At 49.7% G+C, this 22,261-nt stretch overlaps 1 protein-coding gene across 18 annotated transcripts in view; it reads left to right on the top strand.

Annotated features, from left to right (window-relative positions):
• The window catches only part of UBR5 (ubiquitin protein ligase E3 component n-recognin 5), a 2,064,863-nt gene that overhangs the window by 1,124,060 nt on the left and 918,542 nt on the right, over positions 1-22,261 (top strand). For all 18 annotated transcript variants that reach the window (XM_086966085.1, XM_086966077.1, XM_086966080.1 and 15 more), the window contains one exon: positions 5,819-5,937. In XM_086966085.1, coding sequence (XP_086822211.1) covers positions 5,819-5,937 — 119 coding nt within the window. The remainder of the gene's footprint in view (positions 1-5,818; positions 5,938-22,261) is intronic.

Raw genomic sequence — 22,261 nt, 5'->3', positions numbered from 1 at the left:
TTCCTTTCTTTCCTCTCCTTCTAACGTGAATCTTGACCTTCTCCTTGTTCTTCAAGACCACAGACTTCATCAAGACTTACCAGTGCACAAGGGAAAATGTCATGTTCGAGGCATGTGGGCTGCTGAATTCATATCTGTGCATAGATCGCCGCCTAGTGTTGGGTCCGGATGATCGCACATTGTTGTCCTGGAAGAGTCTTCGAAGTATCACGAGATAGGTGGCTCCTCCCCTGGACTACAGTGCGCATGGGCATCGACTCCATCCCCAGATTGTTTTTTTCTGCCATTGGGTTCGGATGTATATTGGTTCACTCTAGTCGGAATCGATATAAAAGTTTTCTTAAGGCCAAAGGGCCTTTAGGTTTTCGTCGGTATAGTCTTGCGTTCGGTGCCCGATTCTTTCCAGCTCGATTCTGAGCCGGATTTCCGGAAAAGCCGCGTGCTTTTCGACGCTGAAGGCCCGGTCGACGCCACAGGCCTTATTGACGAACCATCATGCAACGGAGCCCGTTCAAGAGATGTCCCGCGTGCAACTCCAAGTATCCCCACATCGACGTCCACCCGGTGTGCAACAAGTGTCTTTCGCCGGATCATGATGAAGCCAGCTGCATGGCTTGTTCCCGATCCAAGAAGACTCTTCTGCATCGACGCGCTTTGCGCCAGGAAGCCCGGCAGACTGCACCGGCGCCTGTGGACATATTCGATGCCGGGGATGATGGAGCTGACCGGAAGGTTCGTGAGAACCTATCGAATCCCGCATCGGAGGTCGACTCCAACTACAACGCGGATGCTGAAATGCTTGAAGCGGAAGACGACGACGACGGGGCCTTTGGGGCCATGGAAGATAGCTCGAGCGAGGAGCTAACTCAAACTGACATTGGGGCCGAAACGCTTCATAAGGCTCAGGTCGAGGGATCGCCACTGGGCCTTACCCAAGATCTTCCAATAAGTTCTACAGCCCCGCCTTCGGGCTCGGCTTCGGACATTGCTAAGGAGCCGCTACCTTCGAAACCAAAAGTGAAAGCTCCGGTCTCGACGCAAGTGAAAGCACTGGTGCCTCCATCGAAACCAAAAGTGCGGATTGCTTTTGTCGGCTCAAAGTCCTCGGACCTGTCGGCACCGACAAAGCAGACGGGCGTTATCGACCCGAAGAAGCAGCTCAAGGGCGTCGAGACGAAGTCTAGCGCGCCGAAGACAAAGGTCAAGGCAGTCGACCCGAACAAATCGGCTACGAAGGCGGTCGACACCGACAAAGGGCTCGGTGATCAGAAGGTTCTCGAGCCACCACGTCAACAAGACTAGGCCAAAAGCGGACCGACCCACGAGTCCACGTCTGGTGGTGCCTCGAAGGATTCCGTCAAGTCGACGCAGCCGTCCTCCTCATTCTCCAAGCAGGTGGCAGACTCCCTGAAGCGCATCAAGGATAAGGGATCAAGTGTCGGGCCTAAGGATCCTCCACCTTCAAAGCCTGTCGATAAACCTCAGAAGACGTCGACGCCCATCCACTTCACGCTGCCGCCGAAAGTGGCGCTGCAGGCTTTCGCCCCTAAAATGGCCACCGACCTGCCCGAGAAGGTGTCCTCGGTGCGGAAGTCGACAACGGGGGTCCCGGCCATAAAGCATTGACAATCCTCGTTGGAAGAGCAACAGGAACAGTTTATCGATGCCGAAACAAGCAGACTTTCCCTTTATAAACGGAAAATCGCCCCGGAACAGCCAATGGAGTCCTATAAATTTCCACTGAAGAAGAAAAAGGATTCTACTTCGACTCCTGTTCTTGTGGAACCTGTATCTCTACGTGGTCATGATGTCTCACCCACTTATTCTGATGTGGACACGGGGGAAGGTGATGATGAGGAATACAGCTATCCAGTATACACTGATCCAGATGATACCAATGAGCCCTGGGCAGCTGCTGCTGACCCAGGGGATCCTCACTCTACCCCAGACACTCAAATGTATGCTGTAAAAACGTCGCCTACTGAGGATTCGGCAGCGTTTAATGCCCTCATTGAAAGAGCGGCTAAAAACCACGACGTCAAGCTACATGCTGACCCCATTGAAGTGGACTTTCTTTTTGACACCTTTTCCGTCTCAGAGAGGACTGTCAAGACTCTGCCTATGTTGAAGGGTGTCTTGAAGCATGCTGGGGAAATCTTTAAGGAGCCTACCAGAGCCAGGGTGATAAACCCCAGAATTGAAAAGAAGTACAAACCGGCGCCTGGGGACCCTGCTTACATCAAGGGACAGTTGCCGTTGGACTCTCTTGTTGTGTCTAATGCCCGGAAGAGGGCTAATTCACAAACAACTGGTAACGCTCCTCCCCCAGATAAGGAATCTAAGGTGTTTGAGGCATCAGGGAAAAGGTGGTGGCTCAAGCGGCCAATATCTGGCACATTTCAAATACTCAGGCGCTTCTAGCCAGGTATGACAGGGCACATTACGACACACTTGAGACCCTGTTACAGCACCTGCCAGATGAATACAAAGAGGCAGCTGAGATGCTCATCCAAGAAGCGAAGCTCATATCAAATGCTTCTATCAAATGTGCACTGGACGCAGCAGAAACCGCGGCCAGAGCTGTTAACACTTGTGTCATGCTGAGACGACATGCCTGGCTCAGAATCTCTGGGTTCAAGCCAGAAATACAGACCACCATTCTAAATCAGACAGTAAACACTGATCACCTATTTGGCCCAGAGGTGGACACCACCTCGGAAAAAATCAAAAAGGACACCGAAACTGCTAAGTCCATGGGGGCTCTACAGTCCCAGCAGTTCCGGGGTGGTTCTTTTCGTCGCTCTAGCACTAGAGGTGTTTCCAGAGGCCAGCTCTCCCAAACCACACAGTACTATAAGGGAGGCACGCAGACCACATACACCAAACAAAGTCGAGGTGGATATCGTGGAAACAGCTCCAAAGGCAGAGGTTGTGGAAACAACAACTCCAGATCCTCCGCCACTAACAAACAGTTACGCCTTGTCACTGCCCCCCGACCACGCAACACCTGTCGGGGGGAGACTTCAACAGTTCCTGCCAGTCTGGAAGTCCATCACCACAGACGGGTGGGTCACACAGCTTATACAGTACGGTTATTGTCTGGAGTTAACATCCACTCCACCCAACATACCCCCAAGACACCGTCCTATGTCCGCCAAGCATTTGCACTTATTGCAGCAAGAGGTCCTCGTCATGCTGCAAAAAGGGGCAGTCGAGCTCGTGCCTGTGGAAGAAAGTGGCACAGGAGTTTACTCACTGTACTTTTTAATACCAAAAAAGGACGGGTCCCTCAGACCCATACTGGACCTCAGACCCCTCAATCAGTACATTCTATCGGAGCACTTTCACATGCTGACCCTGCAGCAAGTCCTCCCGTTGCTCAGTCAGGGGGATTTTCTCGCAACTTTAGATCTAAAGGATGCATATTTTCACATTCCGCTGCACCCGTCACACAAAAAATACCTCCGGTTCACCATCCAAAACCAACATTATCAGTTCAAGGTTTTGCCTTTCGGGGTCACCTCGGCGCCCAGGGTGTTTACAAAATGCCTGGCGACAGTGGCGGTGCACCTAAGGAGACAAAACATTCCCGTCTACCCTTATCTGGACGACTGGCTCATCCAAGGAAAGTCAGCCCAGCAGTGTGCCGCCCACATGTCCCACACCATTCACCTTCTTCACGATCTGGGATTCTCACTGAATTACCCAAAGTCCCACCTGCAACCCGCCCACATACGGCAGTATCTGGGTGCGACGATAAACACTCTGGCAGCCACAGCACGGCCAAATTCTGTGAGGGTCAGCAGCATTCATTCGCTGATACAAAAATTCAGACCTCAACACTCGCTTCAAGCGCGAGTGTTCATGCAGTTGATAGGCATGATGGCCTCCTGCATCTCCATAGTCCCGCACACGAGACTACACATGAACCCCGGGAACCTGTCCTGCCTTCACCAAAAAGACTCTGATCTCCTGTGCAATTGCCCAACACAACCCAAGCCAGGACTCCAGATCCAGCTGGGACTGTGAGTTCTCACATCTTTGCACTTTACGCCCGCGGCCCAACACTCAAGCGAGGTCCACCATGGATCCAGCATTGGACGACCTCCTCGATGCCTGCAGTCTTTTTCCTCGACTGGCAACCTCTATAGGAATGCATTGGGTTCCTTACACCGCCTAAGCACCCTGCACCTGTCCGCATCTGAGCTGTTGGTGGTGTAGACTTGGTGCTGACCTGGGACTCTTTGCCCTTACGTTAACCCCAGGATCTTGCCTCCCAAAACCGCGTGGCCAGCCATGAACAGCCACCAAAGAGGTGCCCCTTAGCCCCATTGGCTAACCTTGCTCCGCTGGTGGTGTGCCTCAAGTGCTGAACTGAACCTTGGTTCTACCCCTCGAAACTCTGTGACCAAAACAGTTACCTGAAAATGTAACACTGCTTTTTTCTCGGTAGGATTGTGTGGTGAATTTTCCTCTAAATATTGTTCTGAATGTTGTGTTGTACTGCAGCAAAGTAACTTAGAGTCTTCAAATGAGTTAACATGCTTGCTAATCTACTACAATGCCCAAACTGTGTGCTTAGTTTGTTTTATGCAAAAGTACAAAACCAACTGAAAAGTAGCTAAAAGTAATATTAAGTGATTACAAGTATTCTAAAGAGGTTACATCCCATTCAATTGATTAAAAAGTAATCGGTATGAGTCTTCAAAGGTTATTGTATTTGTCTGTAATATCCTCAGTCCCCATCATTAATTTACTAACCATTTAGATCAATCTTCTAGGTTATTACACAGTTTTTTGTCCTTATGGAACCTTTTCAGTCTGATGTATTTTTTATTGTTTTTGTTACAGCATTGGCCCATTACGACATGCCCCCTCCCACGTCCTCTCTGAGCCACATGGCCTAAGCCACAGAGTAATTGCTCTATTTAGTTTTTTTAGATAAAAGTTTCAGGAATTGTTTCTTGGTTTTTTTAATGTGAAAAGGTGTGTATTTAGTTTCTAGCAATTGATATATGCTCTTCTGACATAGAACTCCATTCAGTGATTTCCCTCTATTTTTGTAACTTTCTCTTTTTACAGTATGCTACAGTTGCAGTTACCCACAATGTTTTTAAATGGCATAATTTCTCAAGAACTACTATAAAGGTGTTGGAGAATCCTCTCTAACCATCTGTACAACCAGTGCTTAATTTGTACTCGTACAGGGGGGGGGTCAAGGTTTTTCTTAGTAGTCCTTGGCCGAATGGAGACAAATAATATTCATGCTGAAGATCCCACTAAAAGGAGCTGAGAACTGTTGGATGCTGTGAACTTCTTTTAAGGACAAGCAAAATGATAAATTGAGAGTTTGACTCTCAACATGAGTTACATTTTGGTTCCATCTCATACCTTCGACACTTGCCCCTTATTGCCTCTTCACTCTATCACTCTTGCTTGTCCTTCCCCCGCCTTAATCCCTTTCTGAAAGTGTTCATGTCTTTCTCTTCTAGCTCCAGTCTTTTTTTCAAATAACCTTTCTCTCTCCACTCTGAGTCAAAATGTGATCAAATAGAAGTCCTGGCCCTCCAACATTGGTGCTTTTACCCACTACCTGCAGCACCATGCACAAATTAAGCTCTCACCACACTATTCTTCTAGTTAGCATTCAGTCTCTTATTTGTTTATCCTTGATAAAAAGGGTATGAAAATAAATCTCTTCTAGCACACTGTGAAACAAAATTAGAGGCACCTGTTTTTGACGTATGATAGTGTCTTCATGCTTGCTACTATTTCAAATACTGCAATGGATAGTAACTTGTTCTGTGTCACATTACAGGGGTGAGCACTTGTTACTCTTTTTAGTGCAGACAGTGGCTAGACAAACAGTAGAGCACTGCCAGTACAGACCTCCCCGAATCCGTGAAGATCGGAACCGCAAAACTGCAAATCCAGAAGGTAGGAATCAATTTGCCAGATGTTCCTAAATTGTTTTAGATGATGTTAAATTTCAGAAGGGAAATAAGACCACCTTGCCTTATTCATAATAATTATTTTCATGTGTCTTTTTAATGCATTGTTTGTTTTAAGAGTTATTATCTAAACTGTTTTTTTTAGTGCTTTATGTACAGAGTTTCTGGAACCAGAAAAGCTTCAATAGGACCCACATCCTGCTATGCAGGACCATTGGTCTCTCTCGCATGATTATGTCCTGCCCTGGACATGAGAACCTGAGTCTTGTATAGGTGCCAACTTATTGTGTTGCCCTCAGTTCCTTTTTCATCTTTACTGTTCAACAAGAACCCAAGCTCCACTCCCCTGATTTTAAACAAACATATATAGATATAAATTTTTAGGGAGTGTAACAGGAATGTGGCCACTGAAGGCCACATGTTTTAAACTGGTTTCACGTGCTGTTAGCAGATGTTGGTCGCTGAGCACCAGTCTGTTATTTTCAGGGACCAACCAAGACTCCAAGTTCAGTGACAAGTGCTCCCTTAAGCATCTGAAAGCAATCGGGGAATTGGAATCCCAACTTTACATGTCTGAACACAAAATCAAGATTGTTTCCTGCTCAATCTCCCTTGTCAAGTAAGTTGATGTCTAAGGAAAATACTTCAAAAAAGAATCTTCAACTTCTAGAGGCTTGTGTTCATGGAAGTGATTGTGTAGTTGAAGTCTAGTGGATTTGACACAGTCCTTCATCTGAATCCATCCCGATTCTGTAAAGATGCACTAGAGTTTCTAGGAGGTTATCTGGATCTAAACCAGAGCTCTGCTCTTAAATGACGACATGTTACAAATATTCAGTATGGCTGTACCTCTCGTTGCGTACCTTGCAGGTCAACTGGGCCTTTGGGACCTCCAATTTCGCTTCTTCTGGCAGATCTTTCCTAGCATTGATTCTGTACGGAGTCTGTTTCTTTGCCAAAAATATGCCACTGTTCCAGTGGTTCTTAACCCATTTGCTGCTAGGCCCAACCTTCCCCCACCACCACCACACCCCGTGCTAAGCCTTTTTTTGGCAATTTGGGATAGTTCATGCTAAGGCCCTTGTAACTATTTGACCACATAATGTATCCACGCCAACTTTGCCTCCATTTCTTCCAACATGGGGATTTAAAAGGTACCCAGGGTTTGTTGATTCCCCCTGGATGGGACCCAGAAATTAGCCAAAATACAGCAAAATATACATTATTTTAATGAGGAAAAAGTGCTGCAGATAAAGGAGTCTTTTTTTTCACCTACAAATTACCATTTAACCTATTACCAACAAAGGGTTTGTGGTAGGTTGTTAAATTCTGATGGATACATCTGCCAGTGGATTCCTCACCTTGTGAATATCCAATTGCTTCAGAAACATTCGGAAATTCTTTTTGTAGCTTCGCGACGACGTCACAGAGGCACGGCATCGCGCGCGACTCCACTGACGTCACAGACTCCATAATAGGCCCACTCCGGCGTGATGACATCAGTTCCCTTTTTCCCGCGTCATCGACGCTAATGGTTTTCGAAGGATCCTCTGTAGCTGTTGGTAACTTTGTTACTGTTAGTTCTATTCGGTGTCTTCTTGCTTCTTGTCTCCTGTCTACGAAGAAGACTGGATTCAAGCCGTGCGGAGAATGCGGCAAGATGATGTCTATTACGGATCCGCATGAGTGCTGTGTTTGGTGTTTGAGTTCGGACCATGACGTTGAAGAATGTTCTTCTTGTAGGAAGATGAATCCCAATGCACTTCGTGAGAGAGAGGCTAAGCAGCTCCTTGTTGCCAAGTTGAAGGACAAGAAGAGATCGAGGTCACGGACTCGTCGGTCCAGGTCTCGATCGAGGTCGCATTCGAGGTCGTCTTCGGCTCATGCTTCAAGGTCAAAAAAGAAGCACAAGAAGAGAAGTCATGAGTCTCATCATCACTCTGGGATGGACTCGGGCTCGAGACCAAAGTCGCAGGTGAAGTTGCTTCGCAAGGATGTGACTCCAGAGGCACAAGTCTCAGAGGGTGAGGCTTCGCCTGCGGATTCGACCATTAATTTACCAAAGCCGTTATCGAATCCGGCTCCATCTCATTCACCTGTTCAGGAGGGTGAAGAAGAAGAAGAAGAAGAAGAAGAAGAAGAAGAAGAAGAAGAAGTTGGAGGAGAAGAGGAGGCTCTGTTGCCTGCGGGTTCGTCGACCCCGGTGCACCAGCTTGAGGTAGAGGTCGAAGTCGAGAAGACTCCGCTCCCTCGAGAGCAACCTGTGGGCTCTTATCCAGCTTTTCTGTCTCAAGGTCAGGACCCTACTAAGTTCCTGAATGCTATGTATGGAGTGTATTCCAGGGCTATGTACCCCTCTGGTGCACTGGTTGGTCCCACGGGTCCATTGGCATACAATCTGGGTATTCTTCAGACTTATGCCCCTGCGCTTTTCATGCCATTCATGCCAGCTCAGACGCTGCCTTGGCATTTCTCGGTGCCGCCAAAGCCTTCGAGGCGGAAGCCTTCGACGCCAAGACCATCGATGCCCTCGACGCCGATGCCGAATCCGGTCCGACCTAGTGTTCAGCCGTCTGGTCTTCCGGCTTAGAGTTCGACGCCGACTTCGGCTCTGGAGTCGATTCTGGATCCGTCGACGTCTTTCTGAAGGAGAGGTCTAGGCGTGAGGCCCAGAGGCTTCTGGAAGAGCGGAGGTACCGGGATGCAGACATAGAAGAGGGTGAGCTGCAGGATTCGGATGATGCTTTCGATGATCTAGGAGAGGCTAGTGGCCTTGAGCTGTCTTCTGATTGGGAATTGGCCTCTGTTTCTGATTCCCCATCTAAGGATGTGACACCTTATCATGTAGTTATAAGGAAGGCTGCAGATTTGTTGAGTATAACACTGCCTACTGCAGAGTATAAGTCCAACTTACTAACAGAGGTCCTTCATTCACCTTCCTCTGTTGTCGAGCCTATGCTCCCTTTCAATGATGCTTTGGCGGAGCCTATAGCTGAGGTTTGGAAGAGACCACTTACAGCTCCTGCTGTTTCGAGGGCTGTTGCGAGGAGGTACAGGGTGGCGCCTGGTGACCCAAACTTTTTATCTACGCACCCATTACCAGAGAGCTTGGTGGTGCAGGCTGCCTGCTCGAAAAAATCTGCGGCCGCTTTTGCACAGGTTCCTGGGGATAAGGAATCGAAGAAGCAGGACCAGGCTGCTAAAAAAGTCTTTTCCTCAGCAAGTATGGCGCTCAAATCAACAAATGCTACTTGTCTTATGGGACGCTATATCCATGCATTGATGGATTCAGTCAAACAGCTGGTTCCAAAGCTTCCTGAGGAGGATAGGAAGGACTTTAAAGAGGTGATTGCTGATACTCAGGCTGCTGCTAGGCAGGTCATTCAGAGTGGGCTGGACACTGCTGACTCGGTGGCTAGAGTGATGGGATCTTCAGTGGCCACCAGGAGAGCTGCATGGCTGAAGTCCTCCGAATTCTCTCCGGATGTTCAGGCTGCCTTGATGGATTTGCCCTTTGATGGGTCAGGTTTCTATGGAAAAAAGGCTGACGCTGCTTTTAAACGGTTTAAGTACAGCAGAACGATGGCAAGATCTTTGGGCCTACAGTCAATCGCAACAGCAGCAGCAAAATTCACTGTACCAGTCATACAGGGGCAGGCAAAGAGCTTGTCCTAGAGGTCGTCAAGCTTCCTCCTCCTCTTCCTCTCCTTCTACCCACCCCCCTCCCACAGCAGCAAAGCAGCCCTAGATCCGCCATTCCGGATCATGCGGGTCCTGTAGGGGGTCAGCTTACCTACTTTCTACGGGATTAGGAATCGGTTACGTCAGATCTTTGGGTTCTCAATCTCGTGGAGAATGGGTATGCTCTTCCCTTTCGGGAATTTCCCCCAAATTACCTTCCTTGCCAAGGTTTTTGCTCGGAAGACCACCTATTGCTTCTGCAGGAGGAAGTCCTGGCACTGTTGAGAAAAGGTGCGATAGAGGTGGTTCCAGAGCAGGAGAGGGGTCAGGGATGCTACTCCCGGTATTTCCTGATCCCCAAGAAGGATGGCAGTCTTCGTCCAATCCTGGATCACAGGATATTGAACCTTTACCTGAAGCAGGAGAAGTTCAAGATGCTCACCCTTGCGCAGGTTCTTGAAGCGCTGCAGGAAGAAGACTGGATGGTGTCGATCGACTTGCAGGATGCATATTTTCACATCCCTATCCTGAAGTCGCACAGGAAGTATCCCCGTTTTACAGTGGGATCACAGCATTACCAGTTTGTGGTCCTTCCGTTTGGTCTTACTACTGCGCCTCGAGTCTTCACCAAGGTGATGGCTGTGGTGGCGGCACATCTCAGAAGATCAGGGATTCCAGTATTCCCTTATCTGGACGATTGGCTGATCAAGGCGGAATCTCCAGAGAAAGTGCTCCATCATCTGCAAGACACAACTCAGTTATTGTACAGGTTGGGTTTTTTGATAAATGTACCCAAATCTCACCCGGTGCCCTCCCAGCGCAACCTGTTAATTGGTGCAGTACTGGATACGTATGTATGTCTGGCATTCCCTCCTCAACGGATTTGCGACATACCGGAAATGATTCCTTTATTTCACAATGGTGCGGTCGTTCCAGTCTTGAAGGTCCTTCGTCTGCTCGGTCAGATGGCTTCCTGCATTCTGCTGGTCAACCATGCACTCTGGCATATAAGGGCACTCCAGTGGTGCCTCCGCAAGCAGTGGTATCAACACAACGGAGATCTCAGGGAGTCGATCAGGATCTCCAGAGAAACTACAGCGGATCTGTCCTGGTGGAGCGTGGAGGGAAATCTGTCTCAAGGAAAGCCCTTCCATCTAACTCCATCGGTGTCCACAGTGATAACAGATGCATCCACTCTAGGGTGGGATGCTTATCTGGGGGATCTGGAGATCAAGGGTCTTTGGTCTCCAGAGGAAAGGTTACATCACATCAACCTTTTAGAGTTGCTGGCGATACGTCTAGCGCTCACGGCCTTCCTCCCTTCCCTTCGCGGTCAGTCGGTTCAGGTCCTGACAGGCAACACCACCGCGATGTGGTATGTCAACAAGCAGGGAGGAGTAGGGTCGCAGTGTCTCTGCAGAGAGTCTCTGCGTCTCTGGTCCTGGCTTCAGGATCATCAGATTTGTCTGATGCCAAATCATCTGGCCGGAGTTCTAAACGTGCGTGCAGACAGTCTGTCGGCAATTCTCAGCCGTCCACGAGTAGAGGCTTCATCCATAGGTAGTTCGTCACGTCTTTCGGATGTGGGGGAACTCCTCGGGTGGACCTGTTCGCCACTTACAAGAATGCTCACTGCCCGTCATTCTGCAGTCTCCAGTTTCCGATGCAGGGCGCCTTGGGGGACGCGTTTCAGTTGAGTTAGGACTCACAACTCCTTTACGCGTTTCCTCCCATACCCTTGATTCCTCGGGTGCTGAGGAAAATTCACCAAGACCGGGCCCAAGTCATTTTGACCCTTTGAGGGCTCGTTTATCTGACACTTCAATTTGCTCTTTTCCTGGCTCGGCAATGGTTTGCTGTGGCTACAGTTAAGGGTTTTCCTTCGGCTTTGTCGGCTTTTCTCTTCCTGCCGCATCAGCCGTCTTTGTTTAAATCTCCTTTGGTTCTAAGGTTTTTAAAGGGCCTTACAAATAAATGTCCTCCTACTCCCTTTATTGTGCCTCAATGGGACTTGAATCTTGTGCTTACATTTCTGATGGGTTCTCCTTTCGAACCTTTGCACAAGTGTCCCATGAGACTTTTATCTTTTAAGACTGTCTTCCTGGTTGCAATTACCTCGGCAAGGAGGGTAAGTGAGCTTCAAGCTCTTAGTTCAAAGCCCCCATTCTTGACCATTCATGCTGAACGAATGGTTCTCAGGACCAGGGCTGCTTTTCTGCCTAAGGTGGTAACTTCTTTCCATCTAGGACAGTCCATTACCCTACCTACCTTTTATCCTCCCCCTCACACTTCCAAGGAGGAGGAGCGACTTCACAGTCTGAACCCCAAGTGGGCGGTGAGCTTTTATCTTGATAGATCAAAGGACTATCGAGTGGATGACCAGCTCTTCATTGGATTTGCTGGCTGCAGAAAAGGAAGAGCTGTACACAAGCGCACTCTCAAGATGGATTATACTATGCATACCCTGGCTGGTAAGGAACCTCCAAAGGGTATAAGAGCTCACTCTACTAGAGCAAAGTCTTCTACATCTGCTTTGTCTAGGGGTGTACCTGTAGAGGATATTTGTAGAGCGGCAACTTGGGCTTCCCTCCACACTTTCGCGAAGCATTACTGTTTAGATACCGAAGTGAGGGAGGGATGGTCACTTTGCGCGTTCTGTCCTTCAGGATTTTCTGGTATGAAAGAGTGGACACCCTCCTCCGGGAGTGGGGACTGCTGTGGGACGCTATTCACAAGGTGAGGAATCCACTGGCAGATGTATCCATCAGAAGAACAAGTTACTTACCTTCGGTAACGATTTTCTGGTGGATACAGTATCTGCCTGTGGATTCCTCACTGACCCACCCTTCTCCCCGTTGTCCACTCTTCTATCCCTGAGTTACTGTAATGTTTATATTTTTATTGTCAAAGGCAAGGTTTTATTTCAATTGCTTTTCTGCATTGGTTTCACATTATGTGTGTTATCTTGACATTTGTGTACTGTGTATACTGTGTATATATCTACTGTTGTTGGTCCGTCCGTGTGCCTCGAAGGCACGGAAAATAGGGCGGAACTGATGTCATCACGCCGGCGTGGGCCTATTATGGAGTTGGTGACATCAGCGGAGTCGCGCGCGATGCCGTGCCTCTGCGACGTCGTCGGCGCAAAGCTACAAAAAGAATTTCCAAATGTTGCTGACGCAAAGGGATATTCACAAGTTGAGGCATCCACAGGCAGATACTGTATCCACCAGAAAAATCGTTACCGAAGGTAAGTAACTTGTTCGTTAGGACCAAAGTTTCCAAAAGAGATGCATTTGTTGGTTTGACAATAACTTTGGCACCTCTTGACGAATGTGTGAGTGAGGGATTGTGGTAGTGGTTGTATGAGTTGGTGAGTGCGGGTGTGAGGGGCTATATGGGTGAGTGAGTGAGTATGTGTTAGTATCTGTTTGAATAAGTGCGTGTGTGTTCATAACTGTATACATGAGTAAATGGCTGTCTGATTGACTATGGGTGAGTGAGTAGGTGTGTGAGTAGCTTTGAGTGACTGACAATGTGTCAGTGGCTGTATGAGTGGATAGATCAGTGGCTGTATTAGTGAGTGACTTGGTGTATGAGTGGCTGTATGGGTAACTGAGTGGATTTGTCTAAACCTATGAATCAGTGAGTTTGTGTGTAGGTACTGGTATGAGTGTGTCAATGGTTTTGAGAATGGTAGTATGGAAGTTGGAGTGGATGTATGATAGGTTTTATTGGGGTGTGTGTGGATGCACCTGAAATTCTGTGGATGATATGATCAGTGATGTCATCAATGATGTTATTGACCATGTCATGAGTGATGTAATATGTGAGTTGATAAGCAGTGCTTTGTGAGGGTGCGAGTTAAAGTTAGCTCAGCTAAGTAGAACTGCTGAATGTCTCTGGTTTTGTATCAGTGAATTTTAAGCCTTAATAGAACATCCTTGTAACCTTTGTTTTTTTCAGCGAATTTCTAAGGGTTTTTTGTTCTATTTCCTAACTATAACACCCCTGTAACTTTTTTTTTTTCCCCAGTGAATTTCTAAGGTTTTTTAAATGCTAATTCCGAACTATAATGTCCCTGTAACTTTTGGTTTTTCAGTGAATTTCAAAGGTTTTTCTACAATTCTGTTTCTTAATTGTAACGCCCATCTATTTAAATGAGCCTCTAAGATGTTCATATTTTCTTTCCATAATTGGCTATTGTAGATTATTTTTATATTACATACCACTCCTTTTTTGATTTAGCACTTGTTTTTCAGAAAGTACATTAATACCTGTATTTATTTTTAAGAATTTGTGTAAGTTGGCACAACATTGTCGCATTTAGTGTGGAGAATCTGTGATTACTAAATGTATTTCACATACTGAAAAATATACTAAGACATTTTTTAAATAAAGTTTGTCTAGCATTCAATGACTGCATGCATCACTAAAGTACTAGGTCTCTCATGCTCTGTTTAGGTTGTTGATGTAATCTTTGAGACGGTGCATCAGTTTTTCAATACTTCTGTAATAATTAAATGCATGACTGCCTCAGTACAGCTATGAGTAGGTGCATCAGTGTCACAATGGGTCTGTGATTGGTTGCGTAACTCTCTCACTCAATCTGTGAATAGGTGCATTAGTGCCTTTGTACATTTGTACGTATATGACTGTCTGACTGGATCTGTGAGTGGATACATGAGTGGATCTGTAAGTGAGTGCATGAATCTCTCAGTGGGTCTGTGACTGGCAATGTGAGTATCTGAAAGAGACACGTTGGTGATAGATTCCTTACCTTAGAATATCCCCAGGCGTCAGACTGGATCCGGAAACTTTTGCATAGCAGTACCCCTGCGCGCCGGTAGGAGTCGTCTGCGGCTCAGCGTCCGTCGTGGGCGCCGTGGTGACGTCGTCAGAGTACTTAGATGCCGCCTCCGCGTGCTGACGTCAGTTCTTCTTTTTTCCGCGCCAGCAAGTGCAGATCTGGAAAAGGCAGTACTTCTAGTCACTTTTTGACTAACTTTATGGATCATTTTGATTATCTTTTTGAAGTCGTTCGACTCCGATCGGTGCCTTAGGAATGCCTGGCTTTAAGCACTGCGAGGATTGCGACTGCACAATGTCGGTCACGGATCCTCACCACCTGTGCCTAACTTGTCTAGGCGTCGACCACGACGACAAGGCCTGCTCCGACTGCCAGGCCCTCTCTTCGAAAGCCAGGCGAGAGCGGTCCCGCAGACGACTCTAACTCCGGCAGTCGGTCCCGTGCCGTGAGAGGTCCCGGTCCCACGGGAGGTCGAGGGACAGGTCTCGGGCTCGGAGCCACTGCAGCTCTGAGAGTCGGCACCACTCCTCCGGGTCGAAGTCGTTGTCAGGTAAGAAGCACAAGAAGTCGATGAGGCGTCATCGCTCTTCTGACTCCCCCCGACGCTCGTGCGATGCGGCCAGGGGTTCGGGTGATTACGCCCACGCGGCTCCGTCAGAGTCGCGGGCGTCGCGTCCAGCCCCACACCCCCCTGTCCCAGGGCGAGACGCGAAGCCGGGAGAGATCGAGCGCTTCCTCATTGCCATGTGGTCCCTCTCTCCTCCGACGGGCTCGGCGGGGCCTTTGGGCCCACCGGATCCGTCTGGGGCCCCTAGCGGGTCGGGAGCTTGGCCCGACGCCGTAGAGTGCTTTGGCCTGACGGGCCCGACGCCGCAGGGCTCCATGGTCCCGACGCCTTCGGGCCCGGCGCCGTAGGACCCCACTGGACCCCCATCAGGTGCTGATGCAGCAACTGGTTCTGACAATTATTTCAGATTTGCTCTCTCATAATTAGATTATACAATCCTGTGTTATCAGTAACTTTACTTCCCAGAAACCAGCCTTCCAAAGCTTTAGTGGCACAATCAACAAAGTCAGTCCAATCCTGAGACTGAGTTTTCTGGGTGTCTCTGAACATCAACCTGTACTGTTCAGTTTTTAAGCCACACCCATCAATCAGGGCATTTTTCAGGACTTGGTAATCATTAGCATCCTCAGCTCTAACAGTGAGGAGCTTATCTCTACCTTTACCCTCAAAGGAGAGCCGCAAGATAGTTGCCCACTGACTCTGGGGTACCTGCTGTACTGTGCAGGCCCTCTCCAAAGCAGGCATCCATTTGTGGATGTCATCTCCTACCTTATAGGAGGGCACTATTTTACTCAGGTGTCTATTATCAAACCTCCTGTCTTCATCTCTAGGGATAATGCTGCCACCAGTGGGTTCTAACCCACTCAATTTCTGCTCCCTGGCAAAGGCAAGTTTCTCCCTGGCAAGGGCAAGTGCTTCCCTTTGGATCCTCAGATTAACTTCCTTCATCTTTGCTTCATGTTCTCTTCTCTGAGGGGAAGTCATTCCCCTCTGAGAAGATGCCTGAGAGACATGGGAGTGAATAGATCTGTTAGAGCCTCTGGAGTGAGACCTAGCTCTTCTATTCCCAATGGCAGGCCTGCTTGTGGACAGGACTGGGGCTCCCCCAGTTCCATCCCCATGTAGGCTTAAGTTGGCCCTTGTAAGTCTGTTGACTAAAGGTTGGCCATTGTCTACCTCCTCCTCAGATGAGTTCCCATCTTCCCTACCATCTACATTTTCTGTTTCAGGGAGGTTAGACTCAGGGTCACCTTCTAAGGGGGGCATGCTTCCATCTGTAGGATCAGAGGGGCCTGGGTTAGAAGCCCTTCTAGCATCATATGTCTCTAAGAGACCTAACCGAAAAGGAAGGGTAGGGTTAGAACCCTGTTTGTTTCCTGGAGGTACACAATTGTCTCATCTCCTGGAAGCTGAGTGCTGCATATCTGGAAAGGACCTGTGGAGGTTCACTAATCACAGGGGGAGCCACTGCGTTCTCTCCTGTGCTAGACATGCTTTCTAGTGAGGTGTAAGTGGTGCACTTACCTACACTATGGGTTTTCCTACTGATCCCTTGCTAAGAGTTGTAGCCAGGGTGTGCTACTCCCTTTCTACTACAACAGCTGGTTCAGTAGAACTAGGAGTATTTCTAAGCTTTGTTATATGTACCTATGGTACCTTATGTGATCTTTCAAATGATATCTCAAGATTATATTTGGTAAAAACAACCGCAAGCTCAAATCCCAACTGCTGCACACCAATGTGAGAAGTTGGCCTGATATATGATGCTCACTAGTTCTGAGATCACCTTGTATCAGTCCAAACAACCCCCTTAAGTTGATTGCTTGTAAGTCAACCTTATAGACCAGCTATCCTAATGGTAGCATGGACAAAGCAGTCTTAGGCTAAACTCTTTTGGCATGTGAAGCCAGCTGTTTTACCACATATAACCGCTTGAATACCAAGTGAAAGGACACCACACAGGTTGTTATGAAAATAAATAAGATATTTATTACTAACGAAACACCTCTGAACTCTTTGAGATCAGAGGGCTAAGCACATGACAAGACTCTTAAGAAAAATACGTTAAGTTGCACAAATTACAATGGTGCCCTGGGGGCACGACAAACCATATACTAAGTAAATGGTGTAAGGAAATGGAGCTGTCCAGAGACTGTAGGATCGCTGGGAATTCACTACCCTAACCTTAGGTAAGGGGAAGGAGGCCCACGGGATGCGTGTGCAGAGTGTGAACTCACACGCGAGATGCGGGACAAAGTCAATGGTCACTACGAAAAGGTAAGTAAAAGACAGTTCCGACTGGTTAAGACTAAAACGACTGGATACCTGGACACTAGGAGAGTCAATCTACCCTTGAGCACCGAAATGCTCTTGTTACCTCACCCACGGGCTGCGGGTGCATAGGTGTGAAAGTGTGTCGGGTTTTCGCGTTGAAGTCAGTGTAGCCTTGAAGAAAAACCAGGAGGAAGATGTCCGGAGCGATCCTAGGGTGGATCGAGGAAGATGGAGACCTGAAAGGAGAGGGGACAATGTTCAAAGTCACTAGCCAGTGACTGGAGTGGAACCAGGAAGGAACCAGATGCTGTCGTCGCGATCAGGTGAAGAGTGGACGCTTGACTCTGCAGCCACGTGGACCTGGAGGTGTCTTCGACGACAAGGATGGAGGCACGAGCTGTCCTACGCAGGCTCTCGATGTCGGCGGTGTCGGATCCGGATTCTGAGTCAACAGGCCTTGGCAAAGGCAACCCATGCGGTGAGTGGAAAAGACGTCTGGTGCGGACCAGGAGGGTCCGGGGTGCTTCTCCTTTGCAGGGAAGCAAGGGCCAGTCTGGAGCAACCAGACCAGCGGTGTAGATTTCGTGGATCGTCGTCTAGGAGGCCACTAGCCAGCCGGCAAGTGACCAGACAACGCATCGAGCAGCAATCAAGCAAAAGGGCCCCACACAGATCTCGTGGATGCTGGAGGGCTGATCTTCTGTGCAGGAGCTGCTCGGGGGCTGGGGCTTCTCAATACCCAAAGCACTTTCTCGATGATGCCTCTAAAGTCGTGCTGGAAGCGAAGTGCAGTTTCTCCAAGATGTCCGGTCCCACGTGTCTCGTCGCACCCACGGATCTCAGCTATGCTGCAGATGTAGGTAGAGGTCAGAGAGGTCTGAAAGCCCGGGTCTCGTCGGGTCTCTGAAGTCTGGTTCCACCGGGAAGGACAACAAAGTGAACCGCTAGGACACTTGATGGTGCCTGCTTGTGCAGGGTGGTACTCCTTGGCCACAAGGGAGATTTCTTCAGTCTTCTGTGGAGCAGAACGCCGAAGTCCAGAGTTTCTTCTTTGTAGTTTCAAATCAGGATTAATCTAATTTGGAATAGGACCAGCTCCTACCTTTATTCTCCTAAAGGTGTGGGACCAGGAAGGGGGGTGGTTACACCCCCTATCCTTTGTCCGGTTTCGCGCCAGAGCTGGGGTTGAAGTGCCCCAGCAACTGGTTTGAACCGGGGTATGCACAGGGACACCTTGTGTGCCCCAAGCATGTCTCATTCCTTTCAGCCTGTCCTACCTAATACACAAAATCCTGTCTGGGGTGGTGCTAGCACCTCCCAAGGCAGGAAACCCTTTGTCCAGGCCTCCCTCGCTGGAAGGACTCCCAGCAGCAGGAGGAGGTCAGACTTGTGTCTGTAGTGGCAGCATCCATTTTGTGATGCTGAGGCTCAAGTTAACTTAACCGGGGTTCACAGTTACATACATGTCGTGTCCCTCTAAAAGGGTGGAATGCTACCCCCGTCGCCAGAACTGGCAAGGGGGTATTATTCCGATTCGTATGACACCTTACTCAACATGTTTTGATAATGCTATGCCAAAGTTAGCAATAACCACGAGGATTATAATGCATTTAAGAGAATATGGTATAGTGTTATCATGGAAACAACTAAAGGACTTGGTTCCGAAAGCTGCAGACAGGCTCAGCTCATGCTAGAGCACCATCTCACGTAATTCCCAGCACTCTGCCTCCAGGATTGTTAAGGCCTGCCATAGGAGTGACTTATAGAAGGATATGTGTCCATTTTAGGGTTAGATATAGGTATACTATATCTAAAGCAAAGGGTGAGTACACCACCTTGCCCCAGCTGTGTTACCAGTCAGTTGTGTCTGTTTAGATGGCCAGCCAGGGGTGGCACAATACATGCTGCAGCCCCTGGTAGGCTTTGGGTGCACTTATGCCCTGGGTACCCTGTACAAGGACTTACAAGAGTGACCCAATACCAATTGGTAAATGCACCTAAAGTACACGGATGTCAATTTAGAGAGAGAACAGCTAGGCTGTGGGTCTGATTAGCAGGCCCACAGCCAGGGAAATTCGTAAACCAGTAAAGCAAAAAGCAAAAATCTGGGGTGACCATAGGATTGCGGACCCTACTCGAAGGTGTGGCAGGAACGTCGCATGAAACTTCTCTCGGTGCGTCTCTCCAGGTCAGCATCTTCCCCTTGGTCTACTTATGCAGACGGCTTCAGATACGGCCGTGATCGGCGCCCTAGCACTTCCTTCGTCGTGTGAACGGCGCTCCCCGATGGGTACGTGTCGCAGTTTGTCCCGGGGTCTGGTTCCCGGCCGGGGGCGTCGACTATCCACCGTTTCCTAATGTTGGGGCGTCGAGAGTCCAAATGGAGACATACGTGGCGGCTCTGCAGGCCTCGCTGGCGTCTACTCCTCTTCCTGGGGCGTTGGCGGATCTCCTACCTCGCGCGGGGCCCTCCGCCGTGCCCCCGGCGCCGACTGGTTCGGATCCAGACTTTAAGGATGTGGTGATGTCAGGGTGCAGATCTCGGGCGCGAGAGGTCGCCTTGCCTCGGGCCGCAACCCCGAGCCCCTCTCGGTTCTTTGTCAAGGTGGTCCTGTCTAAGGCCGAAGTGACTCTGCGCCGGCAGCAGCTGGCCCGTGCGGAGCCACAGGGGTCAGCGGCCCCTCCTTGTCCCGCTCCATGTCGATGCCTGATGAGTGCCCCTCTCTGGGCCCCTCTCGTTCCTTCCCGCAGGCGGCAGCCTTGGAGGGCGAATCAGTGGCTGAATAGTCTCTGGCGTCGCCACATGGGTTGCCGAGTGATCTCCGCCAAATTCTAGGCCGCGGCTGGCGGAAGAGTTCTGGTCATTCCCCTGGGCCATCTGGTTCCCCCACGCAGGTGTCTACTTTGGTGGGGGTCAGGTCGGCGTCGTTCTGGGGCTGGCTCGACTCCAGCTCCACTCCGGTCTTTGGTGCGGGATGACTTGGTGGACTCTTGTCCAGTGACGCCGGATGGTTCCTGCGTCCTGCCTCAGGCGGCGGACACTAAGGATCCACGCAGGTGGTGTACCGTGGATTCGTCTTCGGATGCTCCATCTTCCCCGGAGGCAGTCTGTATTTTGGTGTCGTCCTCTCCGGAGACTGACCGACGTGTGGTGTCTTTTTCACCGGCATCGAAGGGCGGCTTTCCGCCCTTCATGAGGCAGAGGTGTTCGTTGGAAGAGCGGCGGGTCCCTCATTCTTTGGCTCCGTCTGGCTACCAGATCTGGCCCCTGCCTGTCCTGCTTGGCCTCGGGGACGGCCTCCTTAGTTTGCAACCATCACCCACGGACAAGTTGCTTTCTCCGCTGCGGGGCCCTACGGAGGCAAGTGCGGCCTTCGCTCGCGCGGTGTCCATGGCTGTGGGTGTCCTGCGCATGGGTAACCCGGTGGCTCACATTTTGTTGGGCTCTGGTGTAAGGAAGTGGGTTTCTGTTGCAGTAACCCCCTCCACTTTTTGCCTGATACACTTTCCTTGGTGTGCCCTGGGTCCCTGCCAATCAGGTACCCAGGGCCTGTGTCCCTTCCCTTAAAACTGCACTAAAGCCTAAATCCATTTAGCATCTCTGGCCACATGTCAGCCCCTGGTAAATGGTACCCTAGGTTCTCCAGTATTTGGGGTGTCTTTCATAGATTCACATGCCTGAATCATTCCCGGTCGTCGGAGTGTGAGTCCCACGGTACACACAAAAACGCAATAATATGCCATATTAACATAGGAAAAAAACAGTAATTCCCAACCAGGATGTAAAGTAGCCCAAGCTACAGGAGAAAACACTTCCACACATGACTATCTTAGTCATTTTGTATAGCCCAAACTGCAGCCAATCAGGCTTCCAATACTGGAGAACCACAGAATACAGGTAAGTAACTATTGTTCTACCCAGGGCATTGTGACCTGAGAAGACCCCTAAGGGCTGCAGCACTTATTGTGCCACCCTTAGGGGACCTGTACCTTGGCACACACACACACACACACTGCCTTTTCAGGCTGTGTCCTGGTGCAGAACGAAACAAAGAATCTAAAAGAAACAGGTTAGTATTAGATTCCTTACCTTAGAATATCCCCAGGCGTCAGACTGGATCCGGAAACTTTTGCGTAGCAGTACCCCTGCACGTCAGTAGGCGTCCTCTGCGGCTCCGCGTCCATCGTAGGCGCCGGGATGACGTCGCCGGAGTAATTAGACGCAGCCCTCGTGCGCTGATGTCAGTTCTTTTTCTGAGCTTTTTCCGTGCCAGCAACGCAGATCCGGAAAAAGTGGTACCCCTTAGTCAATTTTTGACTAAACTTTTTTGATAATTTTTTGATCCTTTTTGAAGTCTAACGACTCCGAAGGTGCCGGTAGGGATGCCCGGGTTTAAACCCTGGGCCGTCTGCGGCCGACTACGACCGACTGATGTCAGTTACCGACCCCCACCGCCGGTGTCTTCATTGCCTGGGCCTCGACCACGACAGCAAGGCCTGCTCCGACTGTCGAACCCTGACATCTAAAGCTAGACGGGAGCAGTCCCGCAAGCGACTAGAGCTCCGGTAGTCGGCCCCGCGCCGCTCGAGGTCCCGGTCCGCGAGGAGGTTGAGGGACCGGTCATGGGCTCGGAGACACCATAGCTCCGGGAGTCGTCTTCGGTCTTCGGGCTCGAAGTCCTCAGTTAAGCGCAAGAAGTCGAAAAGATGTCATCGATCTTCCGACTCCCCCGACGCTCGTGTGACGTGGCCTGGGGTTCTTGCACATCGCCCTCGCTGCTCCACCGGAGCCGCGGGCGTCGCAGCCTGCTTCATACCCGTCGGTCCCTGGGCAGAACACGACGCCGGAGGAGATCAAGGCCTTCCTCACGGCCATGAGGTCGCTCACTCCGTCGGGCTCCGCAGCGCCTTCGGGCCCAGCGGCCCGACTGGGGGTCCCAGCGGGTGAGGCGCTTCGGCCTCAACGCCGTCGGGTGC

This window comes from Lissotriton vulgaris, chromosome 4_1 (genome assembly GCF_964263255.1).
Source record: "Lissotriton vulgaris chromosome 4_1, aLisVul1.2, whole genome shotgun sequence".
NCBI classification, from domain to species: Eukaryota; Metazoa; Chordata; class Amphibia; order Caudata; family Salamandridae; genus Lissotriton; species Lissotriton vulgaris.
The sequence above is the reverse complement of the archived record's forward strand: the minus strand, read 5'-3'. Positions and strand labels throughout refer to the sequence as shown.